The sequence below is a fragment of the Ananas comosus genome, linkage group 22, assembly GCF_001540865.1.
Source record: "Ananas comosus cultivar F153 linkage group 22, ASM154086v1, whole genome shotgun sequence".
Classification (NCBI taxonomy): domain Eukaryota; kingdom Viridiplantae; phylum Streptophyta; class Magnoliopsida; order Poales; family Bromeliaceae; genus Ananas; species Ananas comosus.
This window is the reverse complement of record NC_033642.1, coordinates 908,703-933,793: the sequence shown is the minus strand read 5'-3', so window position 1 is coordinate 933,793 and position 25,091 is coordinate 908,703. Positions and strand designations below refer to the sequence as shown.

The 25,091-nt window shown below is 35.7% G+C and overlaps 1 protein-coding gene across 1 annotated transcript; it reads right to left on the bottom strand.

The window, feature by feature from the left end:
- On the bottom strand, positions 8,071 to 24,710 carry LOC109727080 (DNA-directed RNA polymerase III subunit 2). The gene is made up of 38 exons (XM_020256963.1): positions 24,469 to 24,710; positions 24,251 to 24,323; positions 24,028 to 24,149; positions 23,410 to 23,502; positions 22,349 to 22,418; positions 22,179 to 22,269; positions 22,008 to 22,060; positions 21,788 to 21,852; positions 21,117 to 21,222; positions 20,931 to 21,041; positions 19,720 to 19,779; positions 19,485 to 19,523; positions 19,246 to 19,296; positions 19,072 to 19,170; positions 18,500 to 18,559; positions 18,305 to 18,397; positions 17,518 to 17,619; positions 16,981 to 17,091; positions 16,756 to 16,872; positions 15,550 to 15,666; positions 15,382 to 15,462; positions 14,841 to 14,945; positions 14,666 to 14,746; positions 14,392 to 14,562; positions 14,269 to 14,313; positions 13,770 to 13,847; positions 13,535 to 13,674; positions 12,969 to 13,065; positions 11,877 to 11,986; positions 11,659 to 11,794; positions 11,240 to 11,370; positions 10,349 to 10,474; positions 10,218 to 10,273; positions 9,830 to 9,900; positions 9,217 to 9,301; positions 9,016 to 9,119; positions 8,777 to 8,905; positions 8,071 to 8,429 (listed from the first exon to the last, which is right to left on the bottom strand). The coding sequence occupies exons 1-38, from the start codon at positions 24,489 to 24,491 to the stop codon at positions 8,379 to 8,381; spliced, it is 3,453 nt and encodes a 1,150-aa protein (XP_020112552.1). The 5' UTR covers positions 24,492 to 24,710; the 3' UTR covers positions 8,071 to 8,378.

Here is a 25,091-nt window from a genome sequence, read left to right as displayed (position 1 = left end):
ACGGACTCCTGTACGTCGAGACCTGTCAGTACGTGTCTCTGCGGACTTCGGAAGTCCTCGGTTTGCGTGAACGAGCCACTTGATCGCTCAAATTACATAAAATGATGATATTTTATGTAATTAAAGGGTCTTTTATGCAATTGTGCTTTGCGTGGCTACTGTGGGCAGTGTGTGGGAGTTTGTTATGATCGCTGGACTGATTGTCCATGGTCCGTTAGCTTTCGCGGAAATCGGTAGGTCGATTTCGGTGCGTTTTTCGACGAAATTCGCCGAAAGAACGCGGTTTCGGTTCGGATTCTTTCCGACTGTGTTTGGTTGCTTCGTGTTTTGTCGCTGAGCCTTGTTGGCTGGTCACCATCATCACTTTGTGGGTTCGATGATGATAGGTGAGCGACGGTGGGTTCCGGTGTCGAAATAGACACTTCCGGGAATCCGGATTCGTACGATTATCCGGCGATGATCGTATTGTTGTGTTACCTCGTGTTTGCTGCCAAGGCATACAAATTGGAGTGCTTTGGGGCAGCGGGTGACTCGTGGCACGAGTCGGTGAGTTCGGGACACTTAGTGGGTCCCGACGGCGTCCCGGTGTGTTTTTCGGGACTTCCGGTGAGTTACGATGATCGGTTTTGGGAAACCGATACGGGGTTCTGTGTGGGGTTTGTGAGATAGTGTACTTCAGGTGAGTGGGTTGGTTACTGACCCATGGGATCTTCGTAGGTCCGGTCGACTTGTGCGTACCCAGTGTTCCGACGCGACAGTGACAGGTGGGTGCTTCAAGCTGGTAGTCGGTGAGAGCGTTTCACCTCCTTCTCCTATTTTTCTATTCCTGTATTTAGTCTCTACATGTCATTCCTTGTTATCGTTTGGTTATCGCACCCCTTGATTGCATTGTATAGTTGTGGATAGACATGTAGAGCAGGCTGCATTCGTATTTCAGTGGACCTTGGGTCCAGGCAACACATCGACTTTCTTGTCGTGTGTTTCGATCTGGTTGATCGAGGTTCGGCCTTGTACGCCCTAGCATCTATTCAGTTCGGCGTTGTACGCCCTAGCTTCTATTTCAGTTTGGCATTGTACGCCCTCGTTGTTGGCTTCGGCCTAGGCACCGGCTTTAGCCGGGTTTGTTTTTGTTTGAGCATACCAGCATGACTTAGTCACGGCACTTGGGGGTATTCATGACACCGGATCGGTTTGGCCACCGATCGGAGGTGTACTTATCCGGATGGGTCGTCCTGCGGGGCGGATGGATCAGGTCGGTGCAGTTAGTGACAGGCAGCGCTTGAGGTCTGCGGACCAATACAGCAGGCACAGATTGGGTACAGTTTCTGGTTCAGTACATTGAGGCATTCTTTGCATTGTTTTCTATACAGTAGCAGGTTTATTTATTGCTTCCTATTTATCTGTTGTAGCTACTGTAGTTCTATTTCATATCAGCTTACAGATATATACTTGTTTATCTATCTCCTTTGGTTTCCGGTGATTACGACTTGCCTTCGTGGCTCTGTCGTACCCACTGAGAAAACCATGGTTGCGGTTTCTCACCCCCCTTTCCCCCCCCCAGGTGACAGAGACGAGGAGTTGGATTTTGGGCTCGACGAGAGGACGATCTAGCTAGACGGCAGTAGCGACCGTCACCCTGGTTATTTCTTTCCCGCACTTAGTAGTTTTCTTAATAATGGTTCAGTTAGCTGATCTTATGTATGCTTGAATGTATGTGAACTGTGGTGTTGGTTTCTTTTATACATGAGATTGGAGTTTTCGATCTGTGGTTTTGGTTCTGTGGAGATTTGGTTTTCTTGTAGTTATGCATCGTGGTTTTCTACCCCTCGAGGTAGTCGGTTTTCAAAATAGAGTTTCCGTGTGGGAAACAGTTTTAAAAAGGTTTTCGAATGGTTTTTATGAATGATTGAATTAGAGTTTAAAAACAAAAGCTTCCGTGTGGGGAGCACTTTTAAATAGGATGTTTGTTGTATTGTGCATTGCATCATCCAGCGCCTAAGGAGTGCTTAGAGGCATGCATCATTCTAAGGATTGTTAGCTGTATGGAAATGCATATCATGCTTTGGTTGTTGATTGGTAAATGTAGGTTGTGGTTGAGATCCTATTGTATAGCTGGTACGCCGTGCAAATACAAAGGAGACTCTGTCCGAGTGTACAGAGGAACTTTGTATTTGTGGCGGCTATGTACGTCGCGTGGGCGAGGTTGAAAAAAAAAAATGGTACGTTTTCCGCAATTCTGTTTTTAAAAGGCTTTTAAAATCGGCCCCGGGGCGTGACATCTAGAAACCCGCCGCCCTCACCGCCGCCGCCGTCGACGACGAAAAGGAAATGCTTCTCGGTGCCAAGAAGCTCGCTAGCGAGGAGGCACGCGACCCACCGCGTCCACCCGAGGCCGCCAACGAGTGATGCTGAGACGAAGGAGAGCGTGACGACGCCAGAGAAGAGGGCGGGGCAGCGGCGAGCGTGGCATCCCAGATGGCAGCAGCGAGCGTGGCCTTGGCGAGGTCGAAGGCGAAAGGAGCAGGGGGTGGAAGGGAGCATCTCTGGTCAAACACTTCTATTTGCTTAAAACAAAAAAAAAAAATAACTAAAAATCAAAAACTATAGAATAAGGAAGAAGAACTAGAGAAGAAGAAAGAAGATGATAAAGTTGTACCGTTAAAATAAATTTACACTATTTTAGAAGAACGTTCTACTATTATAGACGTAAGTCGCACTCTTTGAGATATAAACTGCACCCTTTAAGATGAAAGTTACACTCTTTAAATAAAAATTATAATTAATTAATCTAATTTTATTCACTACAAGTTCAAAGTAGTTAAATTATAAATTTGATAAAATTATAAATCAATTTGGTAAAATATCTAATTTATTTAGCTAAAATAACTCAATTCCCAAAAAAAAAAAAGTGCAGGGATCTCAATAAAAAAAAAAAATCATAAATCAGGAGGTTATTTCAAAATAGCCATAGTTGCACTTTTCTCTTTTTATTCTATCATAATTTTTTGCCAATTTGATAAAATTGATCACCCAAAATAAAATACAACTCATGTGGCATAGTGGCTAGCCTGCTGATCATCTTATTTCTTTCCAATTTTAACTTTTTTGTTTGCAAATAAAATTATATTATAGAATGTTTTGATAGACAATTTTTTTCATTCATATATTTATTTGTTAGATTATGCTGTATCCTTATCAAATATGAAATATCATTTAAACAAAATTAAAAGGCAACATAAAGTTTTCTTAAGATTTTATTTTTATTGTCAAATAAAATATCTAGCTACGTATGTTGGGGAGATAATTATCACCAATAAAAATCATTCAAGAATATAAAATTTTAAAGTTTTTTTATTAAATAAAGTGATGATAGCTGCAACAAAAGTTTTTATTACATTTTCTCTTATGATATTCGCTAAAAAATTCTATGACACCTCTAAGATTTAAAATAGTTCTATATATAAGATATAATGTGGTTAAATCTCTTAGCCCGGCTATACTCTTTTGGACAGTATTTAGGCCCAAGAGATTAAAAAGATTAAGTGTAATATGGTTAAAATAGTTCTATGATGAATATATAACTCCCTGAAAAGTGGAGCGTCACAATTGATGTCAGAGCCAATCACCAACTAGAAGTGTAAGATGAGTCTAAGCTAGGGTCATATAGCGGATAGAGCGCAACTCTCCACAAGCTCGGCTGAGGCTAGCGAGATAAGTCTCACATCGTCAGCTACTTATGAATGACGTAAATAAAAAAGTTAGGACTTAAAAGGAAAAAAAATGTGACACTCTCAGAATTTGCCTAAACCTCTTAATCAAGATATAGCATTTTGGATGATGGATAGATCTAAAAAATTAATAAAGTTAAATGTGCTAGAAATAGAGTACTCCTAGAATGGGTGACTCTTCTGAAAAATAGAGCGTCACAAATTCTACCTTCATCCATATATAGGGAGTAAAATATGTAATACCACACGATGGCAATTTAGAGTTCATCCAAAAAAAAAAAAAAAAAACAATAGACACAACGCCGCTACATGCAACACATTTAAGAGGCCGTTTGTTTTGGTGTGAGTGGATGGGTAGAACTCAAATTCCATTATTTTCGGTATTTATTTTGGTGTAAATCAAAAATATGGTGTAACTCAAGTTACGTTAGATTTCCACTTTAACCCTCTAAAGTGCCGAACTTGACTTCCGCCACACTCAACCTTCTCTAACAAATTTATTAAATAATAAAACTTAAACTCTACTTCCTTTATAATGATTAGAATTATCTTATTTATAATAAATTAGCATTACCTTTAAATAATAATAAAAATTTTAATTATTTAATAGGTTAAATTTTATAGCGGTATGTTTACCACTATATTCAAAAGATAACGGGATCCACTTATTTACATCAAAACAAACAATAAAACTAAAAAAACTAATTTCACCAACATCAAGTTACATTAAAATAAACAGAAAAAAGTAATTGTATTTAACTTTCAAATTATACGAGTTTCGTCAAAATAAACAACAAAAGAATAATCACACTTCAGAAAAACTCAAACACCACTGCACTTGAGTTACGTTAATTTACAGATTCGTCCATCCAAACGCCCCTTAGTTAATGGGCCACACTCCCTATCAACCCCACTTGACTATTGTGCTTTGTATATGTTTTTTTATAATGATTTTGGGCTGGACATCTCAATTAAGAAGTAGCTTTCTTAATTCAATCAAGAAACGCCAAAGCTACGCCACGTGAATGGGTCACACTGTCTATCAAACCTTGCTTTGATCGTACCCTGCTTTGATCGTGATTTTGAACTGGACAGCTCTACTAATATTTTCAGCTAAGAAAATTTTGAGTTCCGTTTACACTGCATATTTGGAATGATGCGGTTATTATTCAATTACATTTTTTTTTTTTTGAGAGAGAAAGAAAGAGAATAATTACATGTTATGCATCGCAAGCGCTAACCAAAACTACGGCACGTCAATGGGTCACACTGTCTATCAAACCCTACTTTGATGGTGATTTTGAATTGGCAGCTCTACTAACATTTTCAGCTAAGAAAATTTTAGATTCCATTTATGCTAAGAGAGTGTTTGGATTGATGTAGTTGTTAATTACTTGATCACAATTTTTTTTGAGAGCGAGAAAAAGAATATTTGTGCGTTGTGAATCATAAGCTCTAACCAAAACTACGTCACATTAGTGGATCACACTATCTATCAAGCCCCGCTTTGATCATGATTTTGAATTGAACGGCTCTACCAATATTTCCATATCTAAGAAAATTTTGGGTTCCATTTACACTCAGAGAGTGTTGTATTGATTTAGTCGTATTCAATTACAATTTTTTTTTATTTTAGATAGAAGTAGAATAATAGCATGTTGTAGATCATATGTGCTCTAATCAAAGCTATGCCACGTCAATGGGCCACACTATCTATCTACCCTTCCTTGTATCTGGTTAATGCTGATTTTGAATTGAACAGCTCTATTCTTATAACTATTTAGATAAAGAAATTGTAGGCAACATTTAATAGAAATGATTTGATAATTTTGGTGGGATATAATTATAAATACAATATAGTTAATAATATAGAAAAATACCCTACCACAAGGGTTCCAAAATATTTCTCATAATAAAATATACTAAATCATAAAGGTGAAAATCAAATTTATCTTTTTTTAAAAAAATCCTTTTTCAGCCCAGATTTATTTTTTTATTATTTTATTTTCTTTCCCTGGGCAACGCGATGACTTCCTTTGTTTTTTTCCTCGTCAATACGATGACTTCAAGTCGCTTCCTTAATTTAATCAAAAAATACCAAACTACGCCACATCAATTGGCCACACTGTGGACCGAGCTTAGCTTTACTTCTCTCTGTTTGATGTTGATTTTGAATTTGACATGTAGCTAAAAAAATCTAATTTACATTCACACTTTGGTTCGAATATAATTAGAAATAAAGTATAGTTAAAATATATGCGGCTTAAAATACAGCGGTTGTAAATCCTCTTTGTGATTTAGTTCATTTTTATTTTGTTGCCCCGCGATTTAAAATATTGTATTCTGCCTCTTGTGGTTTAGTTCATTTTCACTTTGTCATTTTGTAGTTCAAAAAAAATCGCATTTTGTCCTCCTATAGTTTAGGATATTTTTTATTTTGTCATTCTGTAATTTTTTTAATTTTTTTATTTTGTCATCCTACTTGCATAAAATTTTTGGTGCAATAAAATTAAACTGCAATGTAGAATTGCAACTTTTTAAAATATGGAGTCCCAAATTAAATATGAGCTAAATCACAGGGTCAATCTAAAGTTTATCCTTGGTTTTTTTTTTTTAAGCTTTGTTAGTCTACGACACTTTTTAACAACTCTTATCATCCAAAAATCTTTTTCCTCCTTGTCTTATCGTCTTTTTTTTCTTTTTTTTCTTTTTTTTATGTAACTAACTAAAACCTAAGAGAGGATTGGTCAATCCTACAACGCCTTGAATGGATAAGGGATTGTAGGATTACAATCCCTTTGGATTGTAAAGTTAGTATTTTTTTTTTAAGGTAAATTTTAATTTGCTCTCATGTGATTTAGCTCATTTTTATTTTGCAACTATGTGGTTCAAAATTTACACTTAATTATTTATAATTTTATCTCTATTTTTATGCAAAAAATTTACTATGAAATAAGATAGTAAAGTGAAATTTTTTTATAACCACAAGTTAATTATGTATAACTTTTGAATCATTTCGTGGTAAAGTAAAAATAAGCTAAATGTGAGACCCAAGATAGTCCTATATATGAAATATAATAGGGCTAAACTCTTAACCCGGCTTAAGCATTTTGGATGGTGGGAAGGCCCAAGAGGTTAAGAGAGTTAAGCGTGCTAGGACGGGAGTGGTCCTAGGATGGGTGACCCCCTGGGAAGTCGGGGCGTCACACTAAACCATGTTGTAGTTAAGGATAACTTTTTAAACCATAAAATGATAAAATAAAAAGGAGTTAAACCACTAGTAAACAAATTTAAGTTTATCCTTTCTATGTACCTATTAATATTCAGTTTCTAAGGAAATCCCTCATGTCTATTGGCGGTGGCAACCCAAACTTCCTTCAATGTAGGTGACCAAACACAAAATATAATAATCAAGGTTCATCATGTACTATAAGAATTAATCTATTTTAATCATCTTTTAATTTGCAGATTTTATTATTAATATGCGAAATATGATATCCTTCATGGAACTAGAACACTTAGCAAATTACATTCTAATCCAGACACAATAAATATTGGATATTATAACATTATTACTATTATGTGCTTGGATCAGAATGCATTATTTTCATGCTAAACAATCTAAAAACTGAATTTTATGAGTGTTGAAAATTAATTTCTGGTCCCTCAACTTGCCAAAAATTGTACAATTTAAATTAAACAACCTTGTAATAAATGATGATCCACTAAGACAAAAGGATGGCAACAGTGTAAATTATAGGAGAGTGCAATGTTATAGGGTTAATTGCATACGAGTCCTTGCAAACATAATAAATTACGAACATATACTAAGTACAAAGTTCAACCTTCATATGTTGCTCATATAAAAGTACTAATGTTTTCAAATATATCTCTACCGTTACAATCTATTAGAAAATTTTGGTTAACCATAAGTTACATACTTAACCCTAATTAGTTTATAAGATAACTTAATATTTTTATCCCTCTTATATTATACTACTATAACTTTTGGAAGAACATATTTATGAGGGCAAAATCAACATTTCACTTATTTGCGATTAAAATATAAATAATTCTCTAACAGTAATAAATCAGACGAACATATTTGAAAATATTAGAACTTCTGTAGGAACAATATAAAAAAGTTGAACTTTGTAAAAATATATTTGCAATTTATTATGTTTGCAAAAACCTGTATGCATTTAACCCAATATTATATATATACCAATCTTTTGTCAAAGAAATATCACTTTGCTATTTTATTTAATAATACGTCCTTGTGATAAAATAAAGATTTTCAAGGGTAAAGTGCAAGGTTGGATAATCTGCAAACACTCGGACATTTTAGCCACGAAAAGGGCAAGAAAATTGTTAGTAATCTCTATACCCCTTGAAAATTTAGCAGATTTTTACAGATTACTCATCAGCAAACGAATTACAATTTCGTTTCCGTTAAGGGTCATGAATAACAAGTTTCAGAGTTTTTGTCCGCAGAAACATTTTTGCTGTACATATATTTATGTATTCAAAACTTCTTTTTTCAACTTTGCTGAAGTGGTCTCGAACATCGAACTTGTGACTACGATCAGTACGTCGCAGCTCAACTTTATCGCCAAAAATGTATGCCTCGTCCAATCAACGTCATAGAAATCATGCTTCCGTCAACGTCAAACGTGGAACGACGTTCATCGACTGCAACTCCTGGAGACAATCAAAAAATAAAAGGAAAATCGACATTATCAGCTTCGATTCTGTGATACACTTTCTCAAAGAAGTTTTAGTAAAACGAACAGTTTCCGCTTCCAAAATCGAGGTTTTGGGATTGCTTATCTCAATATAATTGTTCAACAACCACATAAACTAAATGATGGATTAGCAGAGCAACAAACTACAAGGACTAAATTGTCAAAACAGAAATAAGATTATAAGCTCCAAGAACTACATTGGTAATGAACGCATTTTTAAAATAATAAAGTTTAATATTTCATGCTACAAACATAAGAGCAAACAGGATTGCGAATATTAAAAGGGTTCGGAAGCAGTACTACCTGAAAAAGAAGCTTGCATGCATAAGGGAGTTTCATGGTAGCGATATTTTCCCCATTTTTGCACATAGAACAAAAGGATTTCTTCAGCTTGTAGTTGTAATAACCTAGCAATCCACATTTGCGGCAAACCTAGAGCCAAACATTTTGCAGTTAAGGTGACAAAAATTTAAAAAAAGAAAAAAAACATGTATACAGGTGTTGAATTAAAAGGAAAAACACTCGAAAATGATTTTCCCAACCTGAACTTGATAAGGGTCACTAGATAACATTAGACGTTCGAATAGTAACATGCTCGCGCCATATGCTATCAAACAATCCCGTTCCATCTCTCCCAAACGAAGTCCTGTAGGATCGAGCGCAATATAATTAGAACACTACCGGCAATCATGTGTACGCGTAAGATCATATATTAGAAGAAGGGAATGGTCGACGAAACTAACCTCCGTGACGAATTCTCCCTTCGGTAGGTTGCCTGGTCAGCGTCACTCTCGGCCCTTTAGCTCGAGCATGAATCTTGTCAAGCACCTAACCAATTAAAAAACGATAAGAAATGTACGGGATGAATAAGATCAAATTAAATATTTAGAACCTCCTTTAAAAGAAGCTGAAAAGAACTACTAACTAAATCAACATCAAATACAGCCTACTAACAACTAATCCTGTCGAGAAATTTACGGCAATGTTTGCTTTTCCATTTTAATAAACAAAGACTATATGATTGAGTGTACGAGTAAGAAATTTATGGCCTTGTTTGGTGCTGTTGCCAAATTATTTTAATAAACAAAAACTTAAGGTCTCATTCAGAATCCAAAAATCCTAGGTCCGACACAGACATAACATTCCGTGAATATTTTGAAGCACTCAACAGTCCAAATAGCAATGGTGGTCGATGGCGATGTAATTGCTAGAATAAACAGTCCCGAAATAATTGCCCGACTATATCATTTGTTGCTGCCAAGGGCGAGTACATTTATCAGTTAGTAGCAAAACAAAACAAATCTATTTGGAATTAAAATGACCTAAAAGGTAAAAGTGAAATAGAAAAGTTTATACCATGTGTTTCAATTTTTGATAGTAGATCGGCCCCATAAATATATAAGCTTGAAGAGGATACCCTGTAATGCCTGGAATACCAAACCAAAATATAAACAATTCAAATAAACAAAGCATTAGGCAACAAAAAGCGCATAAAACAAAAAAATGATAAAAGACTTCAGTAATTTCAATTTGGTATTCATTAGATCATCTTACAAAAGCTAGTCTAAAAAAATATCAAGGATTTTCAATGAACATAAGATCTCTATAGAACAAATCATACGCAATTTCTATTTTCTTTTGTCTCTAGTTCACGCTTTCCGTAAGTTCTTTTTGGCCAATGGAAAATCAAACAAAAGCTAGGGTTAATGCGCACGACACATAGAACTAACATAATTATGTGTACCTGAGTAAAGGAAATCCTTTCCACTGTAGCTAAATCCATGCTTTACAAGTGTTTTACTGAAATTTCAACAGAGGAATTAGTACAGGGTCATGACTTGAACATTTTATGCGTAATATCAAGAAGATTCTTACCTTATGTCTTCGACCTTATCAGCATGGCCGCTTGGTTCACCAAATGCACTGCCATAATGAAATCTTCCACAAGATACGCCAGCCTTCCCTCCAAGCAGTTCAATCATTTTTCCAATGGTCATTCGACTAATAATGACAATAGTAGCCGACAAAGAAATTAACCATCATGTGGTGGAAAAAATTATTGTAGTCATAATTTCATACAGACAAGAATACAACAGTCAGAACAAAAAAAAGTCAGCAAAGAAAGTCATGCTCTTTTGTACTACAAATCATGCTAATTAGCAAAGAAATCGATCGACTGGCATGATTTTCAGAAGTCAGCAAAGAATTCAATCAATTGGCAAATTTGACTTCCCTTTGAGTTCTCCACCTCTGAAAATCATGCTAATTAAGATAAGGCCTTAAGATCTTAAGACAGTCGACAGTTTCAAAATCCAATCCATGGCATTAGCTACTATCTTATAAGAATTTCACCGAAACACTCATATGCATATTTAACTAAATCTGGCAAAGGGTGACAAAGATTCAAAGAATTAGTAGACCAAGTTATTACGGATAGAATGACCGAATTGCAATGTGTAGGTTAGGTTTGATCAAAAGTTAAATGCTTAGTGTCTATCCGGCCTAACTAAGAAGAGAGCTTTTGCTATGGGAAAAGGTTGAAATAAGCAAATAAGCCCAAAAGAGAAGTCTAATGCGAAGTCCCTGCCTCTACCAAAGTGATAAGCTGTTACAGGGATTTTAATGAAACAGGCATAAGGCTTCCTTCGTATGGCTCTTAAATGGAACTTTTCCCCAAGCTCCCAGCACAAAAAGGCCACTAATAAAGAGGTAGGAGATCCCATGAGGATAGATTTTGAAGATACTCGAGTACTAAATAAATTAAACCTTGGAAATCCATGAGGATTCATGATTAAATCAGGGCATATCCCCCGCTCACTGAAAGGGAAATCCTCCTGCCGAACTATAGTGCCGCAAACACCTTTCTGACCATGTCTGCTACTAAATTTGTCACCGACCTGGATGAGTAAGGAACAAGAAAAAAAAAAAAAAGAAAAAAAAAAGATCAGATTAATCTAACTACAAGCAATAATAATAAAAAAAGGATTTTTTTTAATGTATGCCGCATGCAAGCATATCCTTGATTCCTTGGAAAATCTTTATTGTTGCATGCATCACTTTATTGGAGATGGATTGAAATACCAACTTTGCAGGGATATTTGTATGTATTTGCATAAACATTTTGCAGGGTTATATGGGAAAAAAGCCAAAAACCCAATAAAAAAAAAAGATGAAAATATACTCACCTCAGGTCTCCGGGTATGTCGGGTAATAAATTTAATCGTTAACTTGTCATTTGTATCTGAACAAAGAATTACGCGATCGACTACAATAGTCTCGCCTTCAGGTCCTTTATAAATCACAGGTGCGTCCGTGTATTTTCTGAGAATCTCAGAAGCTATTTATGTTAAATCACTAAAGTAACATTTTCCAATTTTCAAGAAAGAAAAAGCACAAACCTCACCTGTCACCTCTCTGTGAAATATTTCTGTCCACAGGAGTTTGTTTATTTACATAAACATAATTATTGCGAATAATTTCTCCGGGTGCTGCAAGTCCATCCTCATCCAATATCTGTAGATAATTACATGCTTCTTTAATACCAGAGTGGAAATAATGCCGATTAACAAAATATACATCACAGTGTAACCTAAATCATATTGGAAAATTTAAAAAAAATTTAGTGGTAGCTGTAAGAATTCAAAGTGATTAAACAGTCGACAATAACATGCATTCATGAGAAATGATTCTCTAAAAGGCTGTCCTCATTAACTTATCAACAAAGGAAACACGACAAAAAGTGCCCATACAGCTAATGTGTATGTGTTCACACACAGGAGAAAAGCTACTCCTACACTCATGAGAAGAAAATCATCATGCTTTAATCAGTTCAGAATTTTATTTATCTTAACAGACTGATCATCTAAAATTAGACAGATCAGTGTTACCTTAAACAGGATACAGTGTGTTACGCCGTATGCTATAGGGACGTGCGGTACAGTAGATTCTCAGTAATGTAGTACATGGGGTAGAATTAGTCGGACAGTTAATCCGTAATGTGATTCTTTTCAATGTCAATGCAAATCACCGTATATAAAGAAAATCAATAACTTACCTTTTGTTACCATATAGATTCTGTGTTTTTTTCCTTTCATTAAGATCGGATTAAGTATTTGCTCTCCTAATCAAAGCCAGCTCTCTTTTTTCGTAAGGCATGATTCTTCTGCAATATTTAAATTGTAGGACACATTTCTTCTACGTAGCCTAACAAATTAAATCTAGATTTCAGTTTCTTCTGCTATTCTAAGTTCACCATTTATTGCGTTCCAGATTGGAATGCCACCATGAAATGGAACATAATCTGGATCGCAGTTCCTTTGGCAGTGGAGGGGAGGTTCAAGGATTTTGGTAACACTAAGACTAATACTTCAATCAACATAACTACAAGCACACCACAATAACCGTCTACATTGGAACTTAATAATCAACAATGGTGAGACAAGAATGTGTAGACTCGTTATTAAAAATTGTTTTGGTCATAAAGTACATTTCTTACCTGCATATTCTGAGGTAAGGAACCATCAACATTCCTGCGCGGCCTGACAATTTTATCCAAAATATCAGGGCCATACGACTCCGTAACAACAGTATACCTGTAGCACATATAAAAAACCTAAGATGAAGAAACAACAACATGCCAATGTAACAATACAATACAACAGCAAGGTCGAGTTACAATAAAAATCTCTAGGTCCTATTTGTCATTCAAGATGGATTGAAATCATTAGATAAGATGAGAGAGTGATGTTGGGGAAGATGGAGGGTTGAGCGATTCAAAGGTGCCAGGGGGTCACAATGGGTCGAGGTGGGTCCAGTGAGACAAAGGAACTTATAAAGTCCAAGCTGTTCAATCTTAACCTCTTGAGTGGGATTCGATTGTTCCATCCCAACAAGATCATTTGACCCGACCGAATATAATAATCCTAACCTTGTGCGCCTCACAAGGCCTCGATGTTACTGAACCCTCCTCCCCCAACATCGTTCTCTTATATTTTCCAATCAAAACAGAATCCTAGGTACCAAATGGGCCCAAATAAAGCATCCAGAATAAAGATGGATGACCTTTTCATTGCTATACAACGGCCAAATCCGCGATCTAGGGATGCCTTATTCATGACAATGGCATCCTCAATATCGTAGCCGCTGTAGCTCATGACAGCAACAGTAGCATTCTGGCCAGCTCCAAGCTTGTCGTATCCAACCTGCAAAAAATAAAAAGAGAAAAAAGAAAAAAGATGCATATCTACTAATAGCGCCTGCTAGCATAAAATATCCACTCAATGCTAGAGATACAAACCAGCTCAATGGTTTTTGTCGTCAGTAGGGGCCGTTGTGGATACACTAGCAGATAAAGTAGAGTATCGGCTCGACATAGCTGCATTAGGTTAAACAATTAAGTTTTACTTCCTCATGTAAGATAAACAAGTATATCACAAAATATTGTATAGCAATCAAGAATAATATTAGATGATACAAAGAAGAAAAGGAAACAAAATAAATGCTTTATTAATTCTGTATCAGGTTCAGAATGAATTTACAATGAGATGTTTGATTTATTAGATCTTGTATAAGTTTGCAAGCCAAATATTCCAAACATGTTCATTAATAACTAAACTTTTCACTAATAAAAGTCTACCTATGATGATTAAAAAAAAAAAAAAAAAACCTTAACCTTAAATGTATCCGAGTCATATAGCAACAGGACTTTTTGGTGACGGTAAAACCAAAACTTAAAGAAGAAATAAATACTCTCAAAATATTTAAGAGACAAAATAGTATAAGAAATTTCTACTTGCCTGGTTATATGCAATATTTCCCATTGCTTGCTTTCCCATCGCACACTATGATATGAAAGAATATTAAAATCAGAAAGGTAATCCCAATCTTATGATATAGCTAAAAAACAAATCTGGACAAACCTGATAGGTATTACGTGGAGACTGGTTATGATGAGGATAAGGAATTAGGCCAGCTACAACACCTAAAATGGTGAACGGTTCAATCTCAATGTGTGTGATGCTACTTCTCTTAACATCATCCTTTTCTGCCCCAGATTCATCATTATCCAGTTCATGCTCATACAGCGCAATCTATTCAAAGTTTTGTCAAATATTGTTTAAAAGATCTTTAATGTGAATAAAAAATTTTTAAAATAAAAACCCAAATCGTAAGTATTAGATGATCGTCATTTACCAAAGCATTGTTCTCTTCATTAACATCAAGATATTCAACCAACCCATCGCGCAAAAAATCATCGAAAGTACGGAGGCCATCCTAGAGCATTAGATTTGGTTAGGCGTCCTAAATAAATAGTTCAAATGTAACACAATAAGTAATGGCGAAGTTAATAAAATTCAAATTCACTGACCCGCAATTCTTTCATATGATGCTCCTTGATCCTTGATACGCCCTTGTCAGCAATCACAAGCGGGCGACAAACACGACCACCATCAGAAGCGACATAAACACAGTGCTGTAGAAGTTAAAAAGAAGAGATTAGCAGCAGTAAAAGTACATGACTATATACGTCTAGTGAATGTTACATATAAAGCATGACAAAAAACCCTTGATAGAAAATCACCGAAGGACAAAAGAAGAGGTCGTACTAAGATAAGATTGCGAAGAGTTGAGTGTAGAGGAATGAAAACAAGATGAAACAAATTTGTTTTCATTGTTTATTCATTTACACTGCCAATTGCGAGGCAGTAAAAGAGAACCTGATGGATATAGGCCAAAAAGATAAAACAATTTACATTGGACAGACACAGTTGAAGGTCTAAATAGCCTATGAAGAAAGCCGCAAAACACAAGAAATCCATAAAATACGCGACTAGTTACTGCCGAAGTATAAAGAAAAAATCGGCAACAGGATGTTTAAATTATGAAGGAAAAAAATAAGAAAATATTACCTGCTTATCATTGACATAAATGCTAACGAACTCCCCAATCTTACCCGATCTTCGCAAGCTTCTCATTGCATTAGCAAATCGCTGCAAATAACAGGCCAACAGCATTAGCAGAACGATAAAAGAGTTTATGCTAATCACACATAGATAGTAATATAGAAAAATATACACCTTTGGTGCCTCATGTTTCCCAAGTATCAGCCCATTAAATATGACCAAATATGATCCTGGTGTATGGATTTCTTCTGCAGAGAGAGATGACAAGTCTTGTACACCTAGACTATAACACTGTAATGATGTGAAAGTCATTAAAACCAACACGAAACGAATGAAAGTAAGGGTATGAATGGATATCGGATCAAAGTGTTTAGCATAAAAAATTCCGATACTACTGTAAAAAATATAAAAGTGAAAGAAGCGAAGCATTAAGGGAGAAAAATGAAGTGAAGTCAAAATCTATCTCCCTCCTTCCGTTGCTTCATAACAAAATACAAAGCATCTCAAGACAATTAGTATTATTGCAGCCGAAAAGGTTAGGTTCAAAATGTCAGATTTGTTTCTAATTTTTTATTTCTAGAATACTAATGCTTCAGTTTCAATAGTTCCAGTGTCATAGACGCATGACAAGAAACCATTAGGAAACTTAAGTTGTTGAGAGAGGGAGTGAAAAATCTAGGATTAATTACACTATTGCGGAAGAATTGGTTACAGTACATTATGAAGTCGACGGAGTGCACGCTTGAAGAAGAAAAAGTTTACAAGTCTAATTACAAAAGCATGAAAGTTCAAGAGGTGTCAGTACAATTGTCCCATAAAGTAAATTTGCTAGAGAAGTTCGCATCCCATGAGCATGGATAATTTACTTGCATTTAAGTAGGAAGGTACAAGGACACGATTTCGCTGTTATAGAACTTGCATTACTTAGTAACAAATTTACAGGGCAGTGAGACAATTGGATTGCGCACCTTCGGAATAAGCTAGCATTAAGGTGATTGTCCAAAATCTTTGAATTGGATGTTCTTACACAATGGGACAAGGTAGATAGTCGAAAACTTTCGAATATTTAAACTCCTAGCCAAGTTCACCTACAAAACTATCTATCTGCAAAGCGACTTACCCTGCTAGTCAGTTTTTCAATGTAAACTTTTCCAACCTAATTTAGAAGGCTTTCAATGATTTGACATTATTACATTAAAAAAAAAAATGTCCAGAGAAATTCCAGCAGATAATCAACAAACATATTATGACAAGAAACCATGTATAAATAAGAAATTTAGACCCTACAAAGAATATCATGAAAACCCCAAAAATGGAAAAGCCAAGATAACATTATTTTGGTTTTTCAAATGGAAGAAAATACAGGGAGAGAATACGAACCAAAATAACCAGCGGACCCTCCTCCTCATCAGTCGTAACATGAGTCATTAATGCTAAGTTTTTCGTCAATCCACAAGCTTCTCCTTCTGGAGTATCACACGGGCAAAGCATGCCCCACTGTTAAATAAGATGGGCCCATTAATTTATTTAAAAAAAAAAAAAAACATACGTAACCAATCATATTCATGCAGTAAATAATTTATGATTAAAAGTACTATCTTCTACCTGGCTAGGTTGCAAAGCCCTCGGTCCACTTACTTTCCGAGTCTTTTCAAACTGTGGCGATATGCGTGTCATGTGACCTAAAGCTCCAATGAATGACAACCTAGATAGAACCTAGAGAAGCAAAAAAATTGCATAGTAATTTGGCATAAGTGCCGTGGCACGGGGTCGTGCCGGAAACTTGCCGGCACGGTATGGCACGGTGCGTGCCGAACCGTGCCGATACGTACCGGCCAAAAAAATTTTTGTGTGCCGACACATAATAGCATGTAATATTTATTCTTTTTAGTAACAAAATATTCTAACTATTTATTATGTCTTTTTATCACATCTTTTGAACTTTATTGAGGAAATTACTTACTAATTTAAAGAATAAAGGATTTTGAGCTGTGCCATCGGCACGGGATCTGTATCGTGCCGGTATCTTGTTGGCACGGTACGGCACGGTGGATACGGCCCATGCCGACGGGTACTTAAAACCTTGTTTGGCAGTCCATGTAGGCCTGTAGTTGTAGAACGTAACTAGGAAGAAATATTAACCTGCGATACACCTTTCCGGTGCATCTTGAATCGCTTTAGATCCCAGTTTCCTGTAGAGATTGCCCTCTCCAAGCCCTGGGTTATGATGTCCGCAGTTAAATACTGCATCAAAAGAAAAATAAATAAACAAATAAAAAAGAAACGGTTAGTTAAACAGCTGTTAGACATCATTGTACACTTACAAGGTGATGACTAATCTGAACCATACAAAAAAGACTGGAAATCATATATTTTCAAATAAGTCTTGTGCCTGGAAAATGAATGCTGAATTTCAAATTATGTACACAAGATTTGATCATATCGAAAAGTGGATCCAAGAGGAAGATATTAGCATAAAAGAGAAGAATACACCAAAGCTATGGAACACTCTCAAATAGTACTATTTTGCACAAACAACTATTGCGAAAAAATCATGTCAATTTAGCAATAGGAGAAACTATTCATAAAAGCAACAGTTGTTAGGCAACTAATTATTAGCAGAAAGAGGAAGAAGAGAAGTGAATGACAAATTTTTCCGAGGAAACTATCAATTCGTGCAGATATAAGCAAAAGATAATGCAAACAGAATGCAAGAACTTCATCCAACTTATGTAAGACATTGCACTTTCAAAAATTACGAGGAAAAAATTGCAGATAGAGAGTGATCCTTAGAAAAGTGGACATGAAGTTTTACCAATCAGCATTGTTGGAAGAATAATACACTATTTGCAATTCCAACGAGTTTAAAAAAGTAGATAGAGAGTGATCCTTAATATCAGAATAGTGGAAATGAAGTTTAAGGTCTTACAGGGAAAATTTCCAAAGGACTCGAGCGATTCTGCTGTTCGTATGACCTTCTCAGCCGTTCCAAAGCTTGGGAATTCATTGTTTTGAACAAATCCTGCACCAGTGAAAAAAACAAAACAAAATAAAAACTAAACAATTGAAAGTTGGGATCAAATTTTACTAAACTGCAAAGTGTGAAGGTCGTATAACAAATTACCTCAAAGAGTAATGATACGAGCTGCCCTGAAAGCTCCAGTCTCTTGTTGCCGACATAATCCTGTCAGAGTTTAATTTTCATTTATTTACAATATATCAAAATGGTCGTTGCATTCCTTGCATCATGCTATGTCCCTAAATCAGCTTACAACATAAAACAATCCTAAGGGGCAAATCATATTAATGTAAATGAGTAAATAGTTGGTAAAAACAAGTCGTTGATGAATAATTTCAGTAGTTTCAGACCATGGTACTTAAATGTACATGCTTATGCATGGATATGTATATTAATAAATAAAAAGTTTGGCAGCTTCATATTATAAATAGAAAACACATAAGATACCGAAAGACTTGTCAAACAGAAAAGCAGCAAAAGATTGCGCAGCAAAGTATTTCAACTTGTAAGACAATTTATTGCAAATATTATAAAGGCATATAGTCAAACATACACGCTTATCCCATTCTAGTGAAACTGTTGAAGAATTAGTAGCAGGTAATGAACATAAGTATTTGGATATAAAATATGAATTACTTGGCGTGCATATAACAATATGAGTTAGAAGTACCGCATGCCTTGTCATCGAAGGTATCAGTGTTCAGGATCGCATCCATCATGCGTCGTAACATGACAGCAGTATATATGCATTTGGGTCGAAATTTGCCTTCCTTGACCTGCGAAGGAGATGAAACTTGGAACAAGGCCACAAAAAGAGCTACCAAACCCTATTTTGAGAAAGTAAATATTACCAGGACATTAGCAAGAAAGACATCAAGGAGAATTGACTTTGCCCGGCTTTCCTGTAAAAAATACATGAAAAAAGTAACATATTATTAGATAGAAAAGGGAGCATTAGTCACCAATACAAGCATCTATTAACAAGTATTCAATATTTTTTAGTGCACAATCAGAATATCAAAAAGGTCATGAGTATGTAATTTTATCTAGACAATGTGACGTCCTCACAAGATTAAAAATACAGAAGCACCTTTCTAGTCTCGGTTCTTGCTGAACTAGAATAAACCACCTGCAAAGAAGGGGAAAAAATAAATAGAAAAATATTAGGAAAATGGTGCAGTTGTAAGCATTACCTAAATTTCATGCAATGTGGTATACACAACCTAGATCTTGGGCCATGAAATTAAGTTGGCAAATTGGGATTAAAAGAAAATCTTAAAATTGAAGTACATAAATGGGCACCGATTCTTCAGTTGCAAATTTACCTTTCCATCAAGGTATTCTAGGGCCTGTTGTTGAGTGTATATTCTCTCAGATGCACATTCCTGTAGACAAGCATAATTTGCTCAGCAAACAGAATTACAGCATCATCGTAAATTAGCATTAGCTCTATCTTACAGTAAGAGAATTTAAGATGAAGAAATACAGATAATAGGAAGAAAACTCCGGAATCCGGATAACTTGAAAAGGCCCACAATTAGCCAATCATCTAAAAGAGCTTCACAAAAAGTATCATGATCTAATTGTGGTCTCACCAAAGTGGTTCCCACAGAGAAAACATTTGAAGGCAATCCTACCACTTAAACATTTTTTATATTAACTAGCTGCATTAATAAGGCAGCAGCACAAGATATTTATCACTACATCAACAAATATCCCCAAGATGACTATCCAACAATTGATCACCAACACCACAAAAATATTTTCCTTTTTGTATACAACTTCCCTGCTACTTTATATAACCCAACTATGGCATGTTCAATGTTCGCACCAGACATATACTCAAGGCCAGGTCTAAATCTAAGGTCCAAAGCTTAATTGGTATCTCAAATTAAGAAACTAGGCGAGATTTCTCGTGTTAGATTTATCAAGGTGGATCGCCATCACTGAAATTTTTCATCATTCTATGGGCGGGAACTAATGAAAACTGAAGTGTATCACAGTGCTCAATAACATGGAAAATTATCTAGGGACTTTCGAACCTGGTTTAGAAAAAGCTATTCTAAATAAAGATTTTCTACAATGGCTTTGAACCTAAAGATTATAATATCAAGCAACACAATTGCATGGGAATCTAGATTGCACATTCTGGAGAATACTAGAATATAACTGTTGCTCTTACCACCCATGCTACTTACCACTGGTACGTATTGCTAAACATGGCTCTTCAAAATAATAACATTTACAACCAAGGCTGCAAAAAGTATTTAGATCTTCTATTTCACTATCATAGATAAAGTACTAAAACAGTACAGAATAATTTTAACAAGGCGTACCTCTTCAGCCACGTACGAGCAAAACTACATTGAGCTCAAAAGAAAAATTAATTACAATAAAAAGCTTATAGGGAAGTATGGACTAATTTCTGTGAGATGCACCTTCTTTCGTAAACGTCAATAGATCACAATAACTAATTGCAAAGAAGCATTTGCATTTAAGTTAACTAAACAGAGATCTTAAGTGAATAGCGGGCTACCTGAAGTGACGGAAGGAGAAGAGATCCATATCTTGGATCTCTCCCAATCATTTGTACAACCTCTTGATCGCTTTCCATTCCCATAGCCTTCATGATCACCAAGATAGGAATCTATAAAGGAGAAAGAGTAAGAACAGAAACTTTTCAAAGATCAACTCCTAACAAACAGAGTTATTTACTGCATACCGGCTTAACAAACTGATTAAGTTGCAGATATATCTTCTCTTTGTCCATAAACAAAACCGTTTTGCTTTTCGTTTCATGTGTGCTGCTAGTAACTGATGCAGTCACCCTGACAAGGATGAGAATACAATAACAAATAGTGAACTTTTGAGACCAAACAAACTTTTTCTATCACACAACTAAAGCACATGGATCTGGTTTTGATACACAAACAAAAATGACAAATGGATACATTTAACTATTGAACCATTGCAAAGATGTGGAGAGATAGTTATAGAATTGACAGGTTTCAATTCCACTAAAAAGTAAGCTATGAAGTATCTAAGCAACATGCTCACAGAATAAGGTGTAAGGCTGTAAGCCTCACGAGATTTCTGAAAATCTCAGTGTGGTTGTAAATATATTGAATGAGTGGGGAAAGAAATTGGTAATAGAATCCAAAGAGAAACCAACTGAATGTGGTATAGACAAACTTTAAAAACATACATCTGATATTAAAAATTTAAACTTAAACATATCTTTTAATTTATTTACTTCATAAACAAACTTCACTCCACTTGTCATTAAAATACTGTGATGAAGATTTCTCCAAGTTTAGGAACAAGAACCTCCAAATAATGTTTTTCCACAGTATAAGAACAATAACAAAGAGGATATCAGCGAAGGCAACATACCTCCCCTTACTATCAGTATCAATGATAATACGATTTTTTGAAAGTTGCTCTTGTATCAAAATCACCTAAAAACACATAAAAATATATTAGCAGCACGTCCTTCGCATACATGAGCAAAGATAAAAAACAAAGAGTCAAATCAAGACAACAGGATAGGTACAAAAAAAATAATAAAAACATAATTCTTTAAATTTTACCATAAACACAGATAAAAATTTACCTTCTCAGTTCCTTTGATAATAAAATAACCACCGGGATCAAGAGGGCACTCACCTAGAATCAAAACAGCGTATAAGCGCAACTAAATTACACAGCAGAAGAAAATTTTCACTAGCATGGAAAAAAAAAAAAAAACTTGCTTGATGGCATGTATGAGGAGTTCACGTCTTACCAAGGCGAGCAAGTTGTTCTTCATCCTTCCCATTTAGCACGCAGTGGGAACTGCGGAGCATAATTGGCATTCGTCCAATAAGTACACCTCTCTGAAACAAATAGAATAGATAAGCATCTTTCAAAGTAGCTGAAGACAAGTACAAGATCGACTTGTGAAAACATTGATACCTTATACTCGACTTTATTTGGTAGGTTTGCTTTTGAGTATTCTATGTCGACCTTCACAGGAGCAGCATAACTGTAAAAATAGCACAAAAGGAATTCTTTTGAACCATCATAGAAGGGAACTAAAACAGCCTCCGTAAATTAGCATAAGGCTGTTACGTGTATGTGCGTTACCACGCCCAAATCCCAAATCAGTTTGAGCCTTCATCAAAAAATCCAGAACCAAAACAATTTAAGCTAAGGACCAAAATTATGCCTCTTGACATAATTAAAAAATAAAAATAAACTTCTTAACTTCAAAGGGGAGGTATTTTTGGGATATTTTAAAAAACCTATTCAATATTATTAAGGGCTCTATTTGCCCTACTGTAGGTTATAATGTTGTTCAACTAGCTCCAATTTGAGTAGTGATTTTAGGTGACTCCACTAAAGTTCCCCCAACAATTTCTCTCTCTAGTGAGAAGTACAAGCTGCAATCCAATGGAGAAAGTTTCTGCTTCTGAGGCTCAGAATCTCATTTCAGCTTCCCACCTACAATAATAGCACCAGACTTCTCAATTTGCCAAACGCTCTATTAGACGTGACTATGCTTGAAAACAGAAGTAGAAGTAAGGCCAAACAAGCACAAGAAAGACCTAAATCATGTAAGCTCTCTAAACTCCTGGTAGGTTACAAGGGCTCTCCACACCCGCAACCCTCCCCACATCCTTTTTTCTCCATTTCCAACTGCTTCTCAATATCAGTAAGCATCCACTTGGCCCTCCTATAGGTTGTAGTGCTATTAGGATATTGTATTAACCACCGCCGCCACAACCCCCTCATCTCCTAACAATTACAGCTTACTAGAAACAGCCCACTGACACCTTTTTTCTCCATTTCCAATTGCTTAAACTTCTCAAATAAAAATAATAATAATAATGATGATAACAATATAAACAAAAAAAATAAGAAAATAAGAAAATAAAGTTGTAGTGAAAACTAACTAAATGGTTAGCATAGACATAAAATTAAGGCGGGGGGAAATGCAAACCAGAAGATAGAGAGAAATCTTAAAGCCCACTTACGTGCGATCGGAGAGGCGGCAAAAGTGGGGCTTGAGCTCCTCAGAGACCCGGTCCACCTCCACCGACGGACTCTCAACATATATATTAGTGTACCTAAATCAAATAAATCAAGTTTGTACATATCAAACATTAACATCAAACTCCGAATATACGTAAACGACCTGTTGGGTGCCGGAACAAGTTATTCAGTGATAACTAGTGACACCATGAGAATAGCCATAATTTGTTAGGATAGTATATTTCACCTACGAGGTAATTTATCTTATTCTGATAAAATGACTTGGACTTCGAATATATTATGCCTTTCTAGACATTAAGACCCTATTTGGATGCACGAGCATCTTATTCAGTATATCTCTTTGATTTACTCAAGAAGTATCTAGTATTTGGAAGATGAGGAGCGGGATGAAATGTTTGGAATAGACACCATATTCCGCTTTCAAATCATTAATTCCAACATTTTTAACTCTCAGTTTCCGATCATACAAGAAAATCTTCATACATAATAAGTTATCATTACACATCTTATTATTCCGGCATCCAAACGGAGCCTTAATCATACTCTTCATCGACCAAATACTACGATTCGGATGAGAATAAACACCGAATCGCACTCACCGGAGATAAATATTGGGGTCGTGGTGCGCGACGAGGAGGTCATTGGCCTTCATGATCTTCTTCATCTCATGATTGATGAAGTAGTTGAATGAATCTATGTGCTGCTTCACAAGCCCCCTCACCTGCAAAAACCAAAAAAAAAAAAAAAAAAAACTCAATCTATAAATTCGACTGCCGTCGTAAATATGAACAAAACTCGTGCAGACTGGGAACAAATACACGCCTTCAGGAAGGCCGGCAGGAGCTGAAATTTGTCGACGGCAGACTTCACCGGCGCTGCCAGACATCTCTGAGAACTGCACAGTTAAAAAAAATAAAAAGGAAAAAAAATCCAAAAAAAAAACAGAATGTTATCAGTCCGATTACGCGACTAGTGTCTTATTTCGATTTCGACTTAAACTATCATTATATTAAGAAAATTAAGTAAAAACAAAAACTTACTCTTCTTCTTGTCCAAAACCCATCTCTCTCGGCGATGGAGAGAGAGGGAAAGAGGAGGAGGAGGAATAGTTGTTCTTGTTGTTATTATTATATTTATATGGAAAAACTGGAGAGTGGGCGGCCGCGAACGGGGAAGAGCGACGGCCGGGGTGGGGAGGAGAGGGGATGGGAGTAGAGATATCGATGGGTACGGATGCCTGCAATCCAAACCCAAATCCAAACAGGACTGGTTTACCGAGCTAAACCGGTATGAATTCGGCTATAGGTATAGAAAATTAAAATTCAGACAGATATGGAATTATGGATCCAAACTCAAATCTGAATAAATTACATATATATATATATATATATATATATATATATATATATATATATATATATATATAAAATTTATTTTTATTTATTTATATAATATATAAAATATTTAATATTTTTTATTTTTTAGATTTTTATCCAACGGTATGGATTTTTAAAATCGGCCGGGTTCGGGTCCAGGTTCAGGTTTTGGGTTTTTGGTCAGGTCCGAATATGGGTATAAATTTTTAAAACCCGCCGGTTCAGGTCCGGATTCGAGTTTTAATTTAGTTTTCGGATTCGGATTCAGATTTTTAAAAACCCGATCC